The sequence below is a fragment of the Mauremys mutica genome, chromosome 2 (assembly GCF_020497125.1).
Source record: "Mauremys mutica isolate MM-2020 ecotype Southern chromosome 2, ASM2049712v1, whole genome shotgun sequence".
NCBI lineage: Eukaryota > Metazoa > Chordata > Testudines > Geoemydidae > Mauremys > Mauremys mutica.
In genome coordinates, this window is record NC_059073.1 from 37,745,738 (window position 1) to 37,769,435 (window position 23,698).

Genomic DNA, 23,698 nt, shown 5'->3' on the forward strand with positions numbered 1-23,698 from the left:
CCTGCTGTATTGTGTATGAGACCCATTAGATGATTTATTAATGGGTCACAGCTACAGCACTTTCTGTATTCAAATAAATAAATAAAGTTGCTAGCAAATGAGTGATGGGGCAGCAAGGCTGCACGTTGGCAGAAAAGGTGTAATCAGATGGCAGGATCTGTAACCACACTTTGGGATGCCCGGCTCCTTGGCTGACCCTTTTGATTAGCAGGAGTTTGAACCCTGCATCAAACTGCTGAGTAAATTCTGCTGACTCATGGTGCCAGTTAGGGCTAGTTCACTCCAGCAGCATGACCATCTACTCAGAAGGAAGTAGGGGCAGAGACTGGGGGGTCCTGCAGGAACCCTTAGGAAACCAACCATGAGGAGAAATCTTAAGCTGAGACTTTATTGGTGACTGAAACAACAAAAACAATGAGGAGTCCTTGTGGCACCTTAGAGACTAACAAATTTTAGCCCCTGAAAGCTTATGCTCAAATAAATTTGTTAGTCTCTATGGTGTCACAAGGACTCCTTGTTGTTTTTGCTGATACAGACTAACAGAGCTACCACTCTGAAACCTGAAACAACAAAATAAGTCAAATCTAAAGAAAGGGATACATTTGTCATTCTGCAGCATCTGCAGGTCATAGAAGATTAGGATTGGACGAGACCTCAGGAGGTCATCTAGTCCAACCCCAACTAAATCATCCTAGCCAGGGCTTTGTCAGCTGGGCCTTAAAAACCTCTAAGGATGGAGATTCCACCACCTCTCTAGGTAGCCCATTTCACCACCTTCCTAGTGAAATAGTTTTTCCTAATATCCAACCTAGACTTCCCTCACTGCAACTTGAAACCACTGCTCCTTGTTCTATCATCTGCCACCACTGAAAACAGCTGAGCTCCATCCTCTTTGGAACCCCTCTTCAGGTAGTTGAAGGCTGCTATCAAAATCGCCCTCATTCTTCTCTTCTGCAGAGTAAATAACCCCAGTTCCCGCAGCCTCTCCTTGTAAGTCATGTGTCCCAGACCCCTAATCATTTTCATTGCCCTGTCTCCAATTTGTCCATATCATTTCTGTAGTGGGGAGCACAAAACTGGACACAGTACTCCAGATGTGGCCTCATCAGTGGTGAGGGGAATAATTACTTTCCTCAATCTGCTGGCAACAGTCCTGCTAATGCAGCCCAATATGCCATTAGCCTTCTTGGCAACAAGGGCACACTGTTGACTCATATCCAGCTTTTCATCTACTGTAATGCCCAGGTCCTTTTCTGCAGAACTGTTGCTTAGCCAGTCAGTCCCCAGCCTGTAGCAGTGCATGGGATTCTTCCATCCTAAGTGCAGAACACTGTACTTGTCCTTGTTGAACTTCATCGGATTTCTTTTGGCCCAATCCTCTAATTTGCCTAGGTCACTCTGGACCCCATCCCTACCCTTCAGCTTATCTACCTCTCCCCCCAGCTTAGTGTCATCTGTGAACTTGTTGAGGGTGCAAACCATCCCATCATCCAGATCATTAATGAAGATGTTGAACAAACCCGGCCCCAGGACCGACTCTTGGGGCACCCCACTTGATACTGGCTGCCAACTAGACATCGAGAAGTTGATCACTACCCGTTGAGCCTGATGATCTAGCCAGTTTTCTATCCACCTTATAGTCCATTCATCCAATCCGTACTTCTTTAACTTGATGGCAAGAATACTGTGGGAGAACATATCAAAAGTTTTGCTAAAGTCAAGGTATATCACTTCCCCTGCTTTACCCATATCCACAGACCCAGTTATCTCAGGAGGCAATCAGGTTGGTCAGGCCTGACTTCCCCTTGGTGACTCCATGTTGACTGTTCCTGATCACCTTGCTCTCCAACAAGTGCTTCAAAATGGATTCCTTGAGGACCTGCTGCATGATTTTTCCAGGGACTGAGGTGAGGCTGACTGGTCTGTAGTTTCCTGGATTCTCCTTCCTCTTTTTAAATATGGGCACTATATTTGCCTTTTTACAACCATCCAGGACCTCCCCTGACTGCCATGAGTTTTCAAAGATAATGGCCAATGGCTCTGCAATCACATCAGCCAACTCCCTCAGCACCCTCGGATGCATTGCATCTGGCCCCATGGACTTGTGCATGTCCAGCTTTTCTAAATAGTCCTTAACCTGTTCTTTCACTATTGAGGGCTGCTCATCTCCTCCCGATACTGTGCTGCCCAATGCAGCAGTCTGGGAGCTGACCTTGTCTGTGAAGACCGAGGCAAAAAAAGCATTGAGTGTTTCAGCTTTTTCCACATCATCTGTTGCTCAGTTTCCTCCCCCATTCAGTAAAGGTCCCATACTTTCCCTGACCACCTTCTTGTTGCTAACATACCTGTAGAAACCCTTCTTGTTGCCCTTCATATCCTTTACTAGCTGCAACTCCAGTTGTGCTTTGGCCTTCCTGATTATGCTTCTGCATGAAGGAGCAATATTTTTATACTCCTCCCTAGTCATCTGTCCAAGATGTGGGGCCTGATTCTCTTCTCATTGACACTGGTGCTTATTAGGAATAACACCGTTGAACTCCAATAACACCGGTGTAAAATTAGCATGAGGGCAGATCCGGTCCCTTTGGTTGAGGCAAAGTGGGGATGCTACCTGCACACGGAAGGCCTTTGAAATTTCTAAAACAAAGCATAGAAAAGTTGGATGTCTCCCCTGGGGTGTGGTAGGAGAGAACTTCATTGCAGAGGAGGACTGGATGTCTCTATTTGGAAGCAGTTACTCTTCATGGGGGCAGGAACTGAACTCAGATTTGCAGGGCTAGCTGTTCTTTCAGGATGGATAGCTGGGCATGGTCAGTCAGTCTTCCCACAAGCTCTCATGTCCATAAGAGTGTGGTGGCATATTTCACTTCATGGCATATCTTGTTTCTTTATAGTGATGACCTAACTGTGACAGGGACTGACAACTGCACCTTTGACATCTGCCAGAAAGCTCTGGGGAAGGATGATTTCACTAAGATCCCTAATGGAGTGAATGGTGTAGAGGACAGGATGTCTGTCATATGGGAAAAAGGAGTGGTGAGTATTTTTTCTCATGATTAAGCTGATGTTGGAGCAGAAAAATTCACCTATACCCCCAACAAAAGCTAATGTAACTTCTTAAAAATACTAGCTTTCCAGATCCCTTAGAGTAGCTATTACGGCACCTGGTTAGATGAAGCGGCAAGGACCCAAATGCAATTTTTGGTAACACATTTTCAATTCCTATTGACTCCAGAATCCAGTGCCTCAAAGGAGGTGCTCTGCACCTCTCAGGATCAGGCCCTTTGGACTATAAACAAAAGCTGAAAGCTAGCAGTCACATTTTTCAAACTTTTATGACTAAAGCTAGAAATCTAAATAAGTGACCTGGTTTTCAGAAGTGTTGATTATCTACCACGTGCTGGGTGAGTTGGCACTGGAATGTAGAACACTCTGACCAATTCAGTACTATTAAAGGCTCTAGAGAACATTGGTTTAATTGAATTTTGAATTGAACTCCTTTTACCTGGTGAATCTGAATTTCTTGCTGGTAATGTACATTCAAAATATATTAATTTATCACTTAAGAAGTGCCCACCCATCTCTCTCTATTGATTGTGATCTATTTTATAAACCTGTACTTGGGATGCAAAGCAAATATGCATGTTACACACTGGGTGGTATTCTGTCCTGATTTACAGTCTGTGTAATGTCAGGGGAATTCCCAAGGGTGTAAATCAGGACAGAATTTGCCTCCAGATTTCCTATGCAAGTGAGTCATTAAACACACATACCATTTGCTGCTTTTGAAAGTGAAACACCTTGGTCAAAGTAACTTTTCAGGAAAGATCACCAAATGGGACTTAGTCATTAAATCTCTCTCTTTTCATACTTGTAGAATTGTATGGTGATTTTTTTTATAGTTAAAACTTTCTCCTTCCAGAGCACCAGTGCAATTAAGGCTATCACAATTTCTTTCCTTTCATTTCTCTCCCCACCATAAATCTTTATTGTAGACCAGGGGTGAGCAAACTTTTTGGCCCGAGGGCCATATCTGGGTATAGAAATTGTATGGCGGGCCGTGAATGCTCACAAAATTGGGGTTGGGGTGCGGGAGGGGGTGGGGGCTGTGGATTCCGTGGTGGGCCTATAAATGAGGAGTTCGGGGTGTGGGAGGGAGCTCCGGGCTGGGGCAGAGAAGGTGGCGGGGGGGCGAGGTGAGGGCTCCGGCTGGGGGTGCAGGCTCTGGGGTGGGGCTGGGGATGAGGGGTTTGGGGTGTAGTAGGGCGCTCCAGGCAGGGACTGAGAGATTTGGAGGGTGGGAAGGGGCTCAGGGCTGGGGAAGGGGGTTGGGGCACACAGGGAGGTGTTCAGGGTGTAGGCTCTGGGTGGCGCTTAACTCGAGCAGCTCCTGGAAGCAGTGGCATGTCCCTGCTCTGGCTTCTACATGCAGGTGCGGCCAGGCGGCATCCACAGGCACCACCCCTGAACCACCCTGTGGTTCCCAGCCAATGGGAGCTGTGCGGGGGACAGAGCCAGAGGGGGGACATGCAGCTGCTTCTAGGACCCGCTAGGAGTGGCCCCTGACCCTGCTCAAGTGCCAAAGCGGGGCAAGCTCCAGACCTCACTCCCCAGCGGGAGCTCGAGGGCCGGATTAAAATGGCTGGTGGGCTGGATCCGGCCCGCAGGCTGTAGTTTGCCCACCACTGTTCTATACCATTTAATCCAAAATGTTTACTGAGTAATACCAGTAGGGAAGAGATTTGCAGACCACCTTTCTGTGTTGCACAATTCAGTATTGCCTTGCCTCCTTGTTACCTATTCACAGACCATCTTAATGTCCACCTTGTTATAATGATTATTCTCTTGCATCTTAATACTTACCAGAGCTATCTGGAGCATGTGGCAGCTACTGGTGAAATTTAGAAGGATTATAGAGCCTAATCTAAAATCACCTGATGTCAATGGGGTCTTTCCATTGATTTCATAGAATCATAGAATCTCAGGGTTGGAAGGGACCTCAGGAGGTCATCTAGTCCAACCCCCTGCTCAAAGCAGGACCAATCCCCAACTAAATCATCCCAGCCAGGGCTTTGTCAAGCCTGACCTTAAAAACCTCTAAGGAAGGAGATTCCACCACCTCCCTAGGTAACCCATTCCAGTTCTTCACCACCCTACTAGTGAAAAAGTTTTTCCTAATATCCAACCTAAACCTCCCCCTCTGCAACTTGAGACCATTACTCCTTGTTCTGTCATCTTCTACCACTGAGAACAGTCTAGATCCATCCTCTTTGGAACCCCCTTTCAGGTAGTTGAAAGCAGCTAGCAAATCCCCCCTCATTCTTCTCTTCTGCAGGCTAAACAATCCCAGTTCCCTCAGCCTCTCCTCATAAGTCATGTGTTCCAGCCCCCTAATCATTTTTGTTGCCCTTCGCTGGACTCTCTCCAATTTATCCACATCCTTCTTGTAGTGTGGGGCCCAAAACTGGACACAGTACTCCAGATGAGGCCTCACCAGTGCTGAATAGAGGGGAATGATCACATCCCTCGATCTGCTGGAATGCCCCTACTTATACAATCCAAAATGCCATTAGCCTTCTTGGCAACAAGGGCACACTGTTGACTCATATTCAGCTTTTCGTCCACCGTAACCCCTAGGTCCTTTTCTGCAGTACTGCTGCCCAACCATTCGGTCCCTAGTCTGTAGCAGTGCATGGGATTCTTCCGTCCTAAGTGCAGGACTCTGCACTTGTCCTTGTTGAACCTCATCATATTTCTTTTGGCCCAATCCTCTAATTTGTCTAGGTCCCTCTGTATCCTATCCCTACCCTCCAGCGTATCAACCACTCCTCCCAGTTTAGTGTCATCTGCAAACTTGCTAAGGGTGCAGTCCACACCATCCTCCAGATCGTTAATTAAGATATTGAATAAAACCGGCCCCAGCACCGACCCTTGGGGCACCCCACTTGATACCGGCTGCCAACTAGACATGGAACCATTGATCACTACCCGTTGAGCCCGACCATCTAGCCAGTTTTCTATCCACCTTACCGTCCATTCATCCAGCCCATACTTCTTTAACTTGCTGGCAAGAATACTGTGGGAGACTGTATCAAAAGCTTTGCTAAAGTCCAGAAATAGCACATCCACTGCTTTCCCCTCATCCACAGAGCCGGTTATCTCATCATAGAAGGCAATTAGATTAGTCAGGCATGACTTGCCCTTGGTGGCTTTGGGATCAGATCCATAGGCAGCTACTCTTTGAAGTACCACTTTTGGAAAGTTAAAAGAAAATTATTGTATCAAACTCAGCTAATGAACATTACAATGTGTGTGTCAGTGGTATTATATTCATGTTTCATTTAAACTCATCAACACAGCACAGATAGTTATTGAAAAGATTGGTGTGGTGTTAGCTGAGACCGCTACACCACTCAGCCATGTGTTTTTGATTACAGGAATTTATTTAATTCCTTCCAGACAAAATGAGTGTGTTTGCTTCCATGTACTGTTTTGCAGCACTGCGGTAAAATGGATGAAAACAGATTTGTAGCTGTTACCAGCACAAATGCAGCTAAAATCTTTAACCTTTACCCGAGGAAGGGAAGAATTGCTGTGGGTTCTGATGCTGACATCATTATTTGGGACCCAAAAGCTACAAGGTATGGTCTGAGTAATTAAATCCTGTTCATCCAGCCTTTTATGTGGGAAAAGAAATGTGAAAGCATTTTGTATTGCAATAAGTCCCCAGGGTGGGGTGAGGGTAGGTCTTATTTTAACAGCACTGTCTGCACATAAATTATTCACAGGTTATTTGGCACTTACAGTACTGTATCTAATCAGACGTCTTTGATGTCTAGACAGACTATAAATGTTTTTCTGGACTGCTGACCTGATAGAAAAACAGCAAGGTTTGTACATTATACTAAATACCCCTGTGTCTGAAGAGTAAAACTAACTAATGGAGTGCTAAGCTCTATTATACAGTTCAATCACAAGGTGGCGCTGGGTGTCAAATGCCGTATTTAAGCTAACCTTAGCCATACCCGGCAGAGCATTAAAAGACCTTATAGTGAACACATCTGGAGTGTATCTCTGAGAAGGAAGCTTTGTAATCCATGTATATCTGATACAGGAGCCTGACCTGCTAGTAGCAGCCAGGCAACCAACTCTATACAAGTAGTACATGACACTAACCACACTGAGACCTCTGTGTAACTATGATCCATGCTAGCTAAGTTCAGCCTCCCACCAGTGCAAGAAGGCAGGAACAGGAAACCAGCATCCCTGGCTTCCCTGCGAAGGACCCTAGCACAATCCTAGTCCTTGAACTCAAGGAAAGTGCGAGGGCTGCTCTAGGCTAGTGCCTAGTCCAAAGAGGGTGGAGCCCAGGCCTCATTCTGCCCCTGCCCCTGCCCCAACCAGTTAAGTTAGTGTAACCCACTGGTGAGTGTATGTTATAAGTTCTTTGCCACAACAGCTTTCACCTCCAACTACAAAGGTGCCATTTTTCTGTGGGTATCTTTTCAGTCTGGAAGGCTCTGCTTCCTTCTTTGGACAGATGAATTTTACGTTCAGAAAATTCATTTTTTGTTTAAGATCTGATCCTGACCTGTTGCATGGGATTGGGAGATTTGCCTTTGAGTGTAACAGGAGCAGGATTGAACCCATAAAGTGGTTTGTGAGACGAATACATTACTAAAGCTATGTCTACACTAGCACTTTTGTCGGTAAAACATCTGTCAGTCAGGAATGTGAAATAGACTCCCCCCACCATCCCATGACTGACATAAGTTTCACTGACAGACACGCCGGTGTGGACAGTGCTACGTCAGCAGGAGCCGTTCTCCCACCAACATGGCTACTGCTGCTCATTGATGGGTGGTGTAATTATGCTCTCTCCCCCTGGTATAGAGTGGCTACATGGGACACCTTATAGTGGAGCAGCTGTAGAGGTATAGCTGTTCTGCTGTAAGGTCTGTAGTGTAGGCATCACCTAAGTATACAGGTGATGCTAATTCTCACTAGTAGCATCTTTACATGTTTCACCAAAAGTCCTGAAGAGGGCACACACAGCCTACTGGAAAAATGAAGCTAGCTGACAGCCTTCAACCATTTGAAATATTATGCACAGGCAGCCTCATGAGCTTTGTTGCATTTTGGCAATGATTTGAAATTTCATAATAGCTGCATTCTTATTTATTAATAAATGTTAGATGCTGGCCCATTTGAAACAAAATCATTAGTGTCACTAACATGCCTCAGTCCAGTCCCCCTGGTAGGAAGCAACGGGGCTGCAGTTTTAAAGCACTGGATGTTACTAGTGGAAAGAACTGGACAAGTGCTGATTCATAACTATGGAGAATTGGGAGTGGAGCCTGGCGGAGAAGGCCCGCAGGGGAGATTCTGACATCTCTCTGAAAGATTACCAATGGTGATGTGAGGCAGTTAAAAAAACCTAGAAAATCAGCTGCATTAGCCCTTCTGTGTCATTGCACAGTAACAGCAAGTTGGGTGGTTTTGGTGCATGCTGAGTGTTTTGCTTTGCTTTGCTTTTCTTCCTCAGGTTATAAGAATCTAGTGGATTCAGAGTGACAGCTCAGTGAGCCAGTAGCTATTGCACTTGACACAGGTTCCATTTCCAACACTCCACCAGTCTGGCCAAGACTTTCATTTTAAGGGTCCATTTCACATTGAAATCTTTGGCCTATTTCTGCAGGATTCACTAGTTATTTTTGCAGAAAAAGTGTGGTGCATAATTCTCAGTTGTGTATGTATTTAAAAACCTGAGTCTCCTAGTTGTAATGCTTTCTGCATAGCAGCAAGCAGTCTGAGCAGAGACGTGTCAAATGGACAAACCAATTAAAAATACTGGAAAAGATGTAATAAAAATTACTTGGAAGCCCAAGGCAGCAGTAACTTATTTTCTACCAATTTAGTATTATTTTAAGCTCCTATACTTAAGTATTGATTAAACAGCACTTGAGTAGGAAAAGAACTGTTATATTATGGTATTTATGCTACATGGCATCGTCTTACAGACCCCAACACACACAGCACCCTAGTACCTCCTGTACTTAAGAGTTGAATGAAGAGTCTTAGGGAAAATGTGTGTGGGTAGCAGATGTGCAGTGTTGTACTCACTGACCTTTATTATTTTTAATTCAGGCTTTGCCCATGAACGTGCAATACATGTTGATTGAAACTCCCCCCTCACTCCTGATTGCTCTCATTGGCTGTTGTATTGTGTGTGTGTATTTTGACAACCCAAACCCCAGTGAAACAAAAGCAATTAAGTGTTACATTCCAAATGGGAGGGTCAGTGGGGAGCGCACAGCAATGTGCGCATACGAACACACATACTGTCAGCTGTTGTTTCGCTGACACCTTTTAGTGCCCAAGAAACATGGACAAGTAGTGATTTGGCCCTGCAAAGACAATGGGAGCAGAGCTTCTTGCAGGGTCAGGCTTTACCGGGCTTAATCTAAAGCTCACTGAAATCAATTGGAGCCTTTATGTTGACTTCAATGGGATCGGGATCGGGCACTAAATGCCTATGCATTTATCTAATGTTGGTGGACAAATCTGCACTCATTTAAAAAAAAATCTGCAGCCTGTATCTGTCACGTTTTTTGTCAATCTTCAGCCCCAGCTGTACATGGGGGAAAGCCACACAAGGTAACAACTTTTTGCCAAGAGACTGTTTGTTATTATACATAAGAAAGAGAAACACGTGTTAGCAGAGCAACTTGTGATGTCATGGTGTTCTTAACCCCTTTGAAGTGTGAGCATAATTTTGAACATTTCATACATTAAATACCAGCAATTAGATACCATGGTGAAAGGTGTCTTTAAAAAACTAGGACACATACAATTGTGTGTGTGTAACACATGTGCAATGATATTGTCAGAATATCTTATTCTTCTCTATATATGCACACTCACTCACTCAAAATCCAAAGTAGCTTTACTGAAGTCAGTATAGTTCCAGTGATGTGAGCAAGAGAAGAACCAGGCCTGATGACTTTAATAATCCTACTAAACCAAATGGCAGTGTTCATTCTGTCCCACTATGGTTGATCTCAGTCTGCATTTGATAGTGTCTAGCCTGGACCAAGAACCTATGTAATTAGTAACCAAAGTTGGAGTACTTAAATTCATCAATGTACTCACTTGTTCAGGTCTTGGATGCTTTCAGTCAGATTATACCTTCCTTACATTTTGTAATTTCTTAATCCACCAGAAATCCCATTGCTCAAAACGGTACCATTTTCAGCCCCAGTAAAGATGGCAGATTTGGGCACTTAGACTGAAAATTGGCAGGAACAGTTCAAATGCAAGTGCCATTAGCTGAGCAGTCAATATCATTCAAAGCAAATACAGGAACTTTCAGAAGCTTCCTGGTAATGCTGCTCAGTGATGATCTTGTCAATGATAACAACAAACACTTTGATGCAAAATTGTATTGTCACGCTCTCCGGGTCAATCAATGCTTCTGTTTAATCAGGTGTTCGGTCATTCTTTCTACTTTTGCATGTCCTGGGACACTTCAACTGTTGTGGCTATTACCAGGGATTCCAAAAGGTCATACGTAACTGTGGAGGGTTTTTTTTTAAATCAATCAATTTATTTTATCAAGGGCTATTAAGGAGATTGTACTTAGATCGTGCTGTACTTTCTGAAGATTAATACTCGTATTACACTGCTGTAAAGGAGCTTTGTGGAAGGCAGCCTCCAGAAAATCCATTATGTTATCTAGTAAATTTTTATCGCTGCCATTGGATTTCTTTCTTACTTGTGCCATCTCCTATGAATTTCGCGTGTCTCTTTTTGTTTGGTGACATGCCCACCTAGTGTGCCTCTGCTATAGTATGCTGAAGTACACTCATCAGGGAGGCTAAGGATTTTAGCTAGCTTCCACATCTTTCTGACACCTTTCCAGAGTTTAGTGGCTAATGTATGATAGGATATGATCCTTAAGGATAATTCCATCATGGGCACTGTTACTCACCACTGTGGCGGCTGTACCCATAAAGGTACCGCAGAAGGCTGCTTACAGGGACGCACTCTGTCTATAGTTATTGCTAACGCCGGTGGGTGAACTGGTTCAACGTTTTTGGTGGGATTGATCAATATTGAGAGAATGTTCTTGAGCTTTTCCTTCCATCTCTTCCATCTCGGAGATGCGTATAACCAAGAAGATGATCTTGACACTGAAGCATGTGTATGTGTCTGTTTTCTACTTAAAGCATGCTAAATAAGGAGCATCTTTTCCCTTGGGCAAAGCAGCCATTGAGAATACAGCGCATGTGAGGTATCTAATGAAAAGTCAGCTGCCACAGATTTGCTACAACACTTAAAAGCAATCACGTCCACTAAGTCTTCATGATTTACAGATCAATATGAAAGGACAACTACATGTTCTTCCAAAAAAATCGGAAAAGTGTGGTAGTGCAATCAGTAAGATTTTCCTGCATCTGTTTGCCTAATTAATCCTTTAAAGTACTTGATGCATGAACACTATTGAAAATGGTAAACCCTCAAGAAAACACTTATTCAAAGTCAGTCAGGTATTAAGTTTTTTAGTATTGCTCTTTCTGGAAACTGATGAACATAGGGAATACCATCTTAGCTTTGTCTTTGAAAACTCTCTTTCACAAAGTAAGCCCTCTGAAATAATGTTCAGGGCTGTGTTTTCACATACATAATACTTTTTTGTACAACATGAGTGGCCAAGGCTGAAAATCTCTGTCTACTTCCAAACCATGTTCAGTAAGTGTAAATGTAAAAAATAAAAAGGCAAAATGCCCAAGTAAAACTAAAACTCAGAGGGGAAATGGAAAATAACTAAATAAAAATCACACTCCCAATCCTATACTTAATGGGAGGCCATGTGTTAGGCCCAGGGGAAAAGAGCCAGGATATTTGAGTTCTAATCTCAGCTCTTCTGCTGACTCTGTAGCCACTTAGGGCTTGTCAGTACGGAAATAGCTATTGCAGAATAAGCTATACATAAATCATGCTAATTATTCCAGAAGATGGTGATTTTTATTTCAGAATAGAATGTCCACACAGGGAGCTATTACAGAAGAGTTATTCTGGTCCATTTCCTCATTTAGATAATCCTTTCATCTCTTAGGGCAGTGGTCCCCAAACTTTTTCATCTGGCAGGTGCCAGACGACGCGCCATGGAGGACTGTGGCGGCGGACGAGCATCCACCGAAATGCAGCAACATGAATAGGCATCGCCCTCAAAATGCCGCATTTCAGCAGCTACGCCTCTGGATGATGCAGCTTGTTGGTGGCATTTCGGCGAATGCTTGTCTGCCGGCCAGTACGTGGGCACAGTTAGATGCCCTGGTGGGCGCCATGTCACCTGCAGGCACTGTGTTGGGGACCCCGTGTTAGGGTTCATCTATACAGCAAGTGTCACAGGCCTGATTGACAGACTTGGGCTTGGGCTATGGCACTAAAAATAGTTCTGTAGGCATTGTGGCTTGGGCTGGAGTTTGGGCTTTGAAGCCCCTCCCCTTCCTTAAGCTTCAGACCCCAAGCTCCAGCCCAAACAGTTACGCAGCTATTTTTAGTGCCATAGCGTGAGCGCAAGTCTGTTGGTCTGGCCTCTGAGATTTGCAACCACTCACTGGGTAGATGTACCCAGTGGTGAGCTGGAGATGGTTCAAACCGGTTCACGTGAACTGGTTGTTAAATTTTGAAGCCGTTTTAGAACTGGTTGTTAACCCACTTTCCTGTGAGGGGGCGCTGTGGCTTTGATGGGCTCTGGCCGGGAAGTGATGTAATTCCTTCTCTGGCCACCGGAGGCACTGCGCTGCAGGAGCCATGTGGCCTGCTGCCTGGCCCTGGGCACGGGCCCTGTTGCTGCTGCTCCCCCAACCCCTGGCCCTGGGGCTCTCGCTGCTGCCTGGTGGGTCCCCAGCTGCTCTGCTGGGCCTGGGCCGCGTCCTGCTGCTCCGAGCGTCTCTCCCCGTGAGTACCCACCACTCTGCCCGCAGCCAGCCCCTGCCGCACCCCCTGCCCTGCCTGCAGCCAGCCCCTGTCGCACCCCCTGCCCTGCCTGCAGCCAGCCCCTGCCGCACCCCCTGCCCTGCCTGCAGCCAGCCCCGCACCCGCTGCCTGCAGACAGACCCTGCCGCACCCCCTGCCCTGCCTGCAGCCAACCCCTGCCACACACCTCTGCCCGAAGCCAGCCAGCCCTTCAATCCTCTGTCTCCAGCCAGCCCCGCACCTCCTGCCCGCAGTCAGCCCCCGCTGCACCCCCTGCCCTGTCTCCAGCCAACCCCTGCCGCACCCCGCCCTGTGGCCCTGCCCAAAGCCAGCCAGCCTTGCACCCCCTGCCCTGCCCACAGCCAGCCCTGCACCCCCAGTTTTGCCTGAAGCCAGCCTTGCACCCCCTGCCTGTAGCCAGCCCCTGCCACACCCCCTGCCCGAAGCCAGCCAGCCCCTGCTGCACCCCCTGCCCGAAGCCAGCCAGCCCCACCCCCCATCTCCAGCCAGCCCCGTTCCCTCCTGCCCTGCATGCAGCCAGCCCCACCTCCAGCCAGCCCCTGCCCTGCCTCCAGCCAGCCCCACAACCCTCCGCCTCCAGCCACCCCCGCAGCCTCCTGTCTCCAGCCAGCTCCACACCCCCTGCCCTGCCTGCAGCCAGTCCCGCACCTCCTGCCTCCAGCTAGCCCTGCCCCATGCCCCTGTCTGCAGCCAGACAGCAAGTGTGAAAAATCGGGACAGGGGGTGGGGGGGTAATAGGAGCCTATATAAGAAAAAGACCCCAAAATCGGGACTTTCCCTATAAAATCGGAACATCTGGTCACCCTAGCACACCCTCAGGGAGTGGCAGGGACCCACACATGTGAACCGGAGCTCATTTCTAGTTGAGGCCCATCTTTTTAAAAAAAGAACTTTAGGTGGGGTTAACATACGTCCGTATTTTCCTGGACATATCAGGCTTTTTGGTTCTTAAATCGTTGTCCAGGAGGAATTTTTAAAATTTAAAAATGTTACGTATGTATGGCAACCCTATTGGTACAAAAAATACATACTGTGGCACATCCCTTAAATCAGAACTTTTTATAGGGAACCGGCTGTTAAGATTTTGGCAACTCATCACTGGCTGTACCCTTAGTTCTGTCTCTTAGTCTACCCATCTATAAACTGAAGATAATAATGCTCATCTACCTCAAAGAAGTATTGTGATGTTTAATTAACATAAATTGCTTTATATCCTTGGAGGAATGATACTACAAAAGTGCAAAGTAGTATTATCATAGCCCCAGTAAAGTAACATAGCGTAGGGATGTGGTGTTGAGCTCTAGGTCATCAGTTCAAATCCAGGCCAGTCTAGCAGTGACCAATATTCGTTACCATATTCTGATTCTCCAAGGTCTTGTCTTGTTAATACTTCTCAATCTCTCACTTGCTAGAGCCAAACTTTTCAAACCAGGGGTTGCGAGCTCACTTTGGTTGAAAAGACACATTTTTTCCAGGCTGTGATTTTGAACGTAGACTTATTTGTTAAATTATGAGAAGTCCAAAAATAAAGATCTGATTTTTTTTTACACTAACTTCTTTGCAGTGGAAAATTCTGCATTGAAGGCTGCAAAGTCCCTTTCATTTGAAACCCCTTTTTATTCTTTTGAAATGCAATTACTTTTCAATAAAATGTTAATGCTGTATTCTATTTTTACAGCTGCTTCCATGATCTATAGTGCAAAGCTGCAGTTTAATAATACTGCTAAATTCTTTCCCCCTCCATTTCTTGGTGCTTCATGTTGGAGTAGAATGTAAGGATAATAGTAATTTGTTTGGGTTTCTGTTTGTTTTGAAAACACAGGACTATATCTGCAAAGACACATCACCATGCCAACAATTTCAATATATTTGAAGGAATGATCTGCCATGGGCTCCCAGTTGTGACAATTTCAAGAGGCAAAGTGGTGTACAAAGATGGAGTTTTCAATGTCACAGCAGGAGACGGAAAATACATTACACGTAAACCATTCCCTGAATATGTCTACAAAAGAATCAAGCAGCAGGATGAGGTTAGTTAAAACAATACATTGCTGTAGCACTTGCAATCTTTGTGCAATATGAGGAAAAGTAGCTTTTTTGGCGGGGTGTGGGGGGAGAAGTTTCGTTTTTTGTGGTTATTTCACTTGCCTTTGTGAACAAAATGTGCCCAGACTGAAGAAAGTGAACCCGTAGGTTGGAGTTTTATTGCTCTTCCTCTTTTCACACACAAACACCTGGGGCTAACTCCAGTTCTCAGGTATATCAGTGTAAGTTGGAGGTTGGGATCATGTGCCTTTGAAATCTTGGTCCCATTTATTGTACAGGTGGTCACACTGATCTAATCATGAAAAGCTCTGAGCACCTGTAATCGCCATTGACCTAACAGAAGTTATAGATGTTCAGCACCTCACAGAATGAGATCCTAAATTGTGAAAAAAAGATCAGCAATTTTCTAGCTCTTTCATAGTTAGATAGTCAGGGATCAATCCTGCAAGGTGCTGAAGACTGTAGGATTTGAGGCTCAAATAGGTAAAGAACAATCTTAACTTAAACAAGTGAGATGTCTTCAGGTTGGCAGGGCCTGATGAAATACCTCCCACAATACTTAAGGAACTGGCTGAAGAGATCTCTGAGTCATTGTGATTATCTTTTTGAGAATTTATGGAGGACTGGAAAGGGGCAAATATAGCACCTGCCTATAAAAAGGGGAATAAGGACAACTCAGGGAATTATAGACCAGTCAGCTTAACTTTGGTATCTGGAAAGATAATGGAGCAAATAATCAATTTGTAGGCATGTAGAAGAAAATAAGAAACACTCAACATGTATTTATCAAGAACAAATCATGGCAAACCAACTTAAAATCCTTCTTTGACAGGGTAACAACCTTGTGGCTAAGGGGAAAGCAGTAGATGTGATATAGCTCAACTTTAGTAAGGCTTTTGATTCTGTCTCACATAACCTTCTCATAAACAAATTAGGGAAATATAGTCTAGATAAATTTACTATAAGGTGAGTGCACATCTGGTTGGAAAAGTTTACTTACACCATTTATCAATGGTTCACAATCAAGCAGGAAGGGCATATCAAATGAGGTCTCGCAGGGAGCTGTCCTGGGTCTGGTTCTATTCCATATATTCATAAATTATTTGGATAATGGCTTAGAGAGTACACTCAAAGTTTGCAGACAATACCAAGCTGGGAGGGGTTGCAAGCATGTTGTAGGACCAGATTAAGCAATGGGACAAATTACCTAGGGACATTGTGGACTCTCATTGGAGATTTTTAAGAACAGATTAGACAAATGCTTGTCAGGGACAGTCTAGATAATCCTTAGTCCTGCCTCGGTGCAAGGGACTGGACTAGATGACCTATCGAGGTCCCTAGAAGTTCTACATATCTATGATTCTATGATCCAGCAATGCAGTTCCAGTAGTAGGACTACACATATGTTTAAAGTTAAGCATGTGCTTAATGCTTTGCTGGATCAAACTGATGCTCAGCATTTTCCATCATCAAGTTCTCAGTGTCTAAATTACTAAAGGAGGAAATCTGTGAAATACTTAGATTGACTATTTTATGCCTGTTCACTGGTCATGTACTGGTCATGAGAAATATTTTTGCTGCTTTAGCACTGCTGACTCAGGGGGAGGAAGGGGAGATTTCAAAAACACCTAAGTGAAGTGTGCTTCTAAAGCACTTAGGTGCTTTTGAAAATCCTGCCCTGAATCAATAATATTCACAACACTTTCTTAGCACTGAAACAGATCAACATCTGTGTGAGCTTTTTGCTGTTTGAAATGTTTCCAAACCAATTAATTGGGCATATTGTTTGCTCCAGTACTTCCCTCTTGCTGGCCTGATGAAATATATGTGCCAAAGGTTAAGTGGGTGTCTCTCTCTCTCTCTCCCAACTGACTTCCTCTCTGTAAACACATTTCCTGTAGGAATTGGTAGCCTGCCTGCTAATTAACATACATAATACAAATAGGGTTACAAAATGCTTTTTTCTCTCTGCCAACCTCCTAAAAACATATATTCTTTTTGCGGAGAATTAAAAGAAGATTACGGTTTATTTAGCTTCACAAATGAAAAAGAAGGCCTGGATCATATACAGTTCTTATATAGATGGTATAGATTGGTGTAAATTGGGTAAAATGGAGCTATCCCGATGTACACCAAATGAGGATCTGACCCAGAGTATTCTTGATTCTTTGCATGATATTTGCCCTGAAATCATTTAAACTTCTCCCTAAGTTCTTTTATTAATTATGTTCCCCTTTCAATGTTTATAAGAATTTTGTGTTTGGGAACCCCTGCTTTACATAATGCATCTCTATATTGTACTTTCTCAACCATTCCTAAAGTAGTCAAGCTTTTTCCACAGCTCTGCTTAACAACTGTTACCTTTGGCCCAATCCTGTGAGGTGCTGAGCATCACCTGCTAGGTGCTGTGTGCCCTGAATTCCACTGATTTCATTGGAAGCTAGAAGCATTCAGCACTTTGCAAGCCAGGGCACTTTATTACTAGTACTCGGTCTTCATTGTTTATCTTTGGCACTGTGGGTTTCTAATGCAAAATAAATGACACTTAATGCTAATGGTAGTTTACTACTGAAACCTTTTCTGGAGCCATATTACACCAGCAAATACACAGGATGTTCATCTACACGTCTGGGACAGGTCCATGATTTATTTAATACATAATGAGAGGCTCATTTAGCGGGTCTCCACAGCAGTGCTGAGACTTGGTGTCAGAACACCATTACATCCAGGTTCTGGTATTATGGCTAAACCAGCCACCCATAGATGGGATTGAGATTAGTTGTGGCACTGGAAAAACAAAAGAACAAAACTGGACTGTATGTATCTTTTCAGAGGCAAATTCACAATTGAGCTAAGGACAGACTTGGCAGTCACAGGATTTCTGAGACTACAGTAACTGCCAGTTTACATTTCCCATCAGAAAGAACTAGGGAGAATTTTCCCTAAACAAAACATGAAGAGCAAATGTCTTTACAAGCTACTTCAACCAAACCTGATCTCTTTCTGACAAGAGCTAGAAATGCTGGAGGGGTGGTGTGCAGATCTACAGGGCAGGGGACATCTTGCACCCACTTGTCTTGCCTGTAGTCAGAACAACATTGACTGGTTACTGAGAGAGTCCCCAACACTCTAGGTCCTGTTTAGATTATGGGCTGGGAATGGTAGAGGAGTGACAGTAAAATGAGATGGGAGAAGGCCAACTGTTCCTAAAAATGGCTTCAACAGCACTTAAGGGAATAAGCCAACCTACCCCAATTAAAGGTTGATAGGAGCTGAGTGTCAGACTCTCTTGGGCACTTTGAAATACTGTAGGTTGGGAGCTAGGAAATAACAGGCTTCTATTTCGGTTGTGTGCAATTTGCAAATGCAGAGGGAAACAAATAAGAAAGAGCTGAACTGTTCTCTTATAGGTTTGCCAGCCTGTCCCTGTTGAGCGAGCACCATATGGAGAAGTGGGCTCAGTCCAGTCCAGCAGGGGAGGAAAATAGACGTATCCCTAAAGCGTGTCTCTCCCAGGTAACTCTTTCCTACTTCCCTTTCTGAAAATATGCAGAACAAATATTGCAACCCCTCTTGTATGTGACAGGTTTGTGTGGGCTGAACACTCCTGGAGAGTGATGAAAACATATGGCAGGTTCTATAGCCCATGCTTGGGAGAGCTCTTGCTGATGAAAGCTCCAAACAGAGGAAATCCTATGGGATAACTGAGCTGGAGCCTGGATGAATTCAGTGCTTGAATGAAACTTGAATCTGAGGAACAAGGAAAAAGTTGAGCAAAGTCCATTGCTGAGATAACACACCCCTTTTTAAGGGAGCTATATCTGAGGCCCTGGCTACACTTAACGGGGATTGACGCTGCTGCAATGGATGCAGTGGAGTCGATTTAGTGGGTCTCCGCAGAGCGCTCTCCGGTCAACTCCGGTACTCCACCAGAATGAGAGCGTCTCCCATTGATGCAGCGCGGTGTAGGCACTGCAGTAAATTAACCTAGAGTACGTCAATTCCAGCTACGTTATTCATGTAGCTGGAGTAGCATAACTTAGGTTGACTTACCCCAGTAGAATCCTAGAATCATACAATATCAGGGTGGGAAGGGACCTCAGGAGGTCATCTAGTCCAATCCCCTGCTCAAAGCAGGACCAATCCCCAACTAAATCATCCCAGCCAGGGCTTTGTCAAGCCTGACCTTAAAAACCTCTAAGGAAGGAAATTCCACCACCTCCCTAGGTAACCCATTCCAGTGCTTCACCACTCTCTGAGTGAAAAAGTTTTTCCTAATATCAAACCTAAACCTCCCCCACTGCAACTTGAGACCATTACTCCTTGTTCTGTCATCGGGTACCACTGAAAACAGTCTAGATCCATCCTCTTTGGAACCCCCTTTCAGGTAGTTGAAAGCAGCTATCAAATCCCCCCTCATTCTTCTCTTCTGCAGACTAAACAATCTCAGTGCCCTCAGCCTCTCCTCATAAGTCATGTGCTCCAGCCCCCTAATCATTTTTGTTTCCTCCGCTGGACTCTTTCCAATTTATCCACATCCTCCTTGTAGTGTGGGGCCCAGAACTGGACACAGTACTCCAGATGAGGCCTCACCAATGTCGAATAGAGGGGAATGATCACATCCCTCGATCTGCTGGCAATGCCCCTACTTATATAGCCCAAAATCCCGTTTGCCTTCTTGGCAACAAGGGCACACTGTTGACTCATATCCAGCTTCTCGTCCACTGTAACCCCTAGGTCTTTTTCTGCAGAACTGCTGCCTAGCCATTTGGTCCCTAGTCTGTAACAGTGAATGGAATTCTTCCATCCTAAGTGCAGGACTCTGCACTTGTCCTTGTTGAACCTCATCAGGTTTCTTTTGGGCCAGTCCTCTAATTTGTCTAAGTCCCTCTGTATCCTATCCCTACCCTCCAGCATATCTACCACTCCTCCAAGTTTAGTGTCATCATTCTACAGTAGCATAGAAAAGGTCTGAGAGAGCAAAAGGAGCAGTAACAAAATCTGAACACAGAATGGCTCAAAATCCAACACAGAATTTTACAGAAAATTTTGAAATAACTTGATGTTTTTTAGTGAAATTAGCTTAAAAAAAAAAGAATGTTACCAGTCCCCCGCCCTGTTTCATAATCAATACACTCGCCAACAGGGCCGGCTCCAGGCACCAGCGCAGCAAGCAGGTGCTTGGGACGGCCAACGGAGAGGGGCAGCACATCCAGCTCTTTGGCAGCGGGTCCCTCAGTCCCCAGGGAAGGACCTACCGCCGAATTGCCACTGGAAAACGAAGCGGCGGCGGTAGAGCTGCTGCCAAAGTTCTGCTGATTGTGGCTTTTTTTTTTTTGCTGCTTGGGGCGGCAAAAACACTAGAACCAGCCCTGCTTGCCAAGGGCTATAATATTTCTGGCAAGCACATAAACATCTGTCAGGAAGAGACAGATGAGCTCCATGTCAGAAGATAGAAGACAGAAGAAAGGAGTTAATATCAGCTGACTGACTGTATGATAATAAGGCAGTGCAGCCCCAATGACAGAGCAGGAATCTTCTCTAGCCCCAGTTCTGTTTCTTACTCACTGTGTGACTTAGTGCAAGTCATTTAACTTGTCTGTCTCAGTTTCCCCATATATTCAAAAGGCATAAGAAGGCCCTACCTATCTAATAGGTATGTTTGTGTATAAAATGCTTTGGTGAGTAAAGACACTGTGTAATTGCCAAGTATGATGATGATGATATACATTTCATACTCTTTAGTAAGCATGCTAAGTGGAAACAGTTGTACAATGTGCATTAGTAAAGTGAGTTGCATTAAACAAGTTACCACACCTTAGTATCTAAGTTACAGTTCTTTTTGTTATTCCCTATTCTAAACAGAGCAATGCAGGTTTATTTCAGATACTGCTTGTGGCAACTGTTGGTAAATGTCCTTTTTTTTTGGTGGTGACTATTACAGCCCTACTTCAGCACCTTTTCCTCAAGGAAGATGGGCTCCACTAAAAGAGTATTGGTCACATATTTTCTTTCCTACAGAAAAATACCATTAAGTGTTTAAGAAGCAGAAGGGATCGACTCAGAAAGAATTTTTTTAAAAGTTATAGTTTCACTAAACAGTAACGAGGGGGCAAAATGACCACAAACAACAAGTGTGTGAACAGGGGTGGCTCCAGGCACCAGCACGCCAAGCGTGTGCCTGGGGCGGCAAGCCGTAGGGGGCGCCCTGCCGGTCGCCGCGAGGGCGGCAGGCAGGGTGCCTTCGGTGGCATGCCTGCAGAGGGTCCGCTGGTCCCGCGGCTTCGGCAGACCTCCTGCAGGCAAGCCGCCGAATCCACGGGACCGGGGACCTCCTGCAGGCAAGCCGCCAAAGGCAGCCTGCCTGCCATGCTTGGGACGGCAAAATACGTAGAGCCGCCCCTGTGTGTGAAAGGTGTATGCCCCGTGGCAGGGGAATAATTGAAGATGGGCCAGGCACGTAGGAGTCATCAGATGAAAGTAAGCAAAGGAAAACGTAGGCTGAACATTGGGGGAGAAATTTGCTAATAGTGAGGTCTGCTAGCCTGTGGAACAGTATCCCATAGGGACAGTAAACAAGCGCCATTACTTGCCTCACGTAAAATGCAGCTATAGAAGGCACTAATGAATCAATATACTGCTGGGAACAAACCTGCAATGGCAGAATTATGAACTTATCTTTTCTATCTTTTATTTCTGTGATACTGTGAACGTCTCCAGCAGTGTGAAGCTTCATCCAGAGCAACAATGAACAGCATGTTATTTGTTTTCCTCTGTCATAAGGGAGTGAGCTCTTGTAACAGAGAGCAACAAAGGCTAAAGCTGCAACAGAGCAAGGGAGCTGTAATCATTCTTTCCAGTTCTTAGTGCTCTCCCTCTGTTATTACCACTTTGGGAGACAAATGGCAAAATAGCGAGTCTGTCTTTTGAAAGATTGTATCATATTGTCTTCCTTGTTTCTCTGTAGATAAAACCAGATGAAAATCATCCTGCTTGCCCCATCTAAGCAATGCATTCTGGTGCCCGTCGTGAGCAAGTCCAGCATCAACTTTTGAAGAGCCAAAATTTACCAGCTGCAAAAATAGGCACTACAGATCTTAATATGCTTTAATGAGTGAATGTTGTCATTCTGGTAATTGCTTTGAAGGAATTTAGTTAATTGAACCAAACATTTATAACAGCAGAGTAACACAAAAAGCAAAGCTATGTTAACACGACAGCTACTCTGCAAAATCTTAAACTCTGACTGCTGGGATGGTATTTCTTCACATTTTACTTTTTAAAAACATCATGTAGTCTAGCAAAATAATAAGGCAATATATTCCTTTCTAGGGCTTAAACACAAGTTTTCTTTATTCTTGCCCTATAAAGCCACCATAGATTAAGTCTAATTATCTTGCTTCACATGGTAGAGAGGAGTTCTGTGTTCACAAATTCACAGATTAAGGCTCGCAAGGGACCATTATAATTGTCTGGTCTGAGCTTCTGCACAACACAAGCCACAAATCTCACCCAGTAGCTCCAGAATCTAGTTCAACAGCTTGTAGTTGAATTACAGCATATCTTTTGGAAAGACACCCAATCTTGCTATCAAGTGCTATACTTGGTTCCTCCTTCCTGGAAGAAGTTAGATGCTGCAAGAGAGAATTCTGATCTAGGGTATGGCTACACTTACGGTTTGCAGCACTGGTCATCCAGCTGTGCAGGGCTAGCGCTGGTGTGTGGCCACACTCACAGCTACCAGCGCTGGTGTGTGGCAGCATTTGCAGCGCTGTTGGGAGTGATGCATTATGGGCAGCTATCCCAGTGTTCAAGTGGCCGCAACGTGCTTTTCAAAAGATGGGGGTGGAATGGGGTCTAGTGTGACAGGGAGCGGGGGGAGAGAGAGAGGGGATTTTTGGAGCCAACACTGTGTGTTTAGCTTCCTGCATTGAAAAATCAGAACATGTTTCTGACCCCTTAGTCTTAACTCTTAATTGCAAACAGCCTGCAGCCAACACAACTCCCCGCTGTTTCATTCGCTCCCTGCCTGCCTCTCATTTGATTGTTTACAGCCAGGTACAGATGATCACAGCAAACAGGAGCTCTGTTTGTTTTTTAGATAAGCAGCAGCGGCAACGGAGCTCCGCGCGGAGCTCGTTCATAACAAAACAAAGAGAGGCTGCATAACAAAACAAAGAGTAATTTATAAAAGCATTCTGGGATACATCCTTATACCCTGGAGGCCAATCACAGTGCTGGTGTGTGGCCACACTTGATGACCAGCGCTGCAGCACCAGCGCTGGAATCCTTATTCCCCATGCTGAGTGAGGTGTACAGCCAGCGCTGCAGCCAGGGAGTTGCAGCGCTGGAAGTGCCCTGCAGGTGTGGCCACTTACTAATTGCAGCGCTGGTGGAGGCTTTCCAGCACTGCAACTCGCCAGTGTAGCCATACCCCTAGTAGTGCTACTTCTGTGCCAAAAGCGGATGATGGCCCTCCTGGGGCTCTATTCCAACCAGTCTGCTCAGGTGCTTCTTTTATCTCCTCTCCCAGGCTAATCTAGGTAGTGAGAAAACTGGTGGAGATCCTACAAATCTGCCAGCATTACCCAGCTGCACTAGCTCTGCCCAATGACACACACTATGCATAGAGAAGCATGGATACAGG

The 23,698-nt window shown here is 45.0% G+C and overlaps 1 protein-coding gene across 4 annotated transcripts in view; it reads left to right on the top strand.

Moving 5' to 3' along the window:
- The window catches only part of DPYS (dihydropyrimidinase), a 48,372-nt gene extending 26,130 nt beyond the window's left edge, over positions 1-22,242 (top strand). For 3 of the 4 annotated variants that reach the window (XM_045004947.1, XM_045004946.1, XM_045004944.1), the window contains 5 exons: positions 2,895-3,036; positions 6,499-6,641; positions 14,828-15,035; positions 18,462-18,567; positions 22,019-22,242. In XM_045004947.1, coding sequence (XP_044860882.1) covers positions 2,895-3,036; positions 6,499-6,641; positions 14,828-15,035; positions 18,462-18,539 — 571 coding nt within the window. In that variant the 3' untranslated portion in view covers positions 18,540-18,567; positions 22,019-22,242. The remainder of the gene's footprint in view (positions 1-2,894; positions 3,037-6,498; positions 6,642-14,827; positions 15,036-18,461; positions 18,568-22,018) is intronic. The other variant, XM_045004945.1, reaches the window with a different exon arrangement.
- The last annotated feature ends 1,456 nt before the right edge of the window (positions 22,243-23,698 follow it).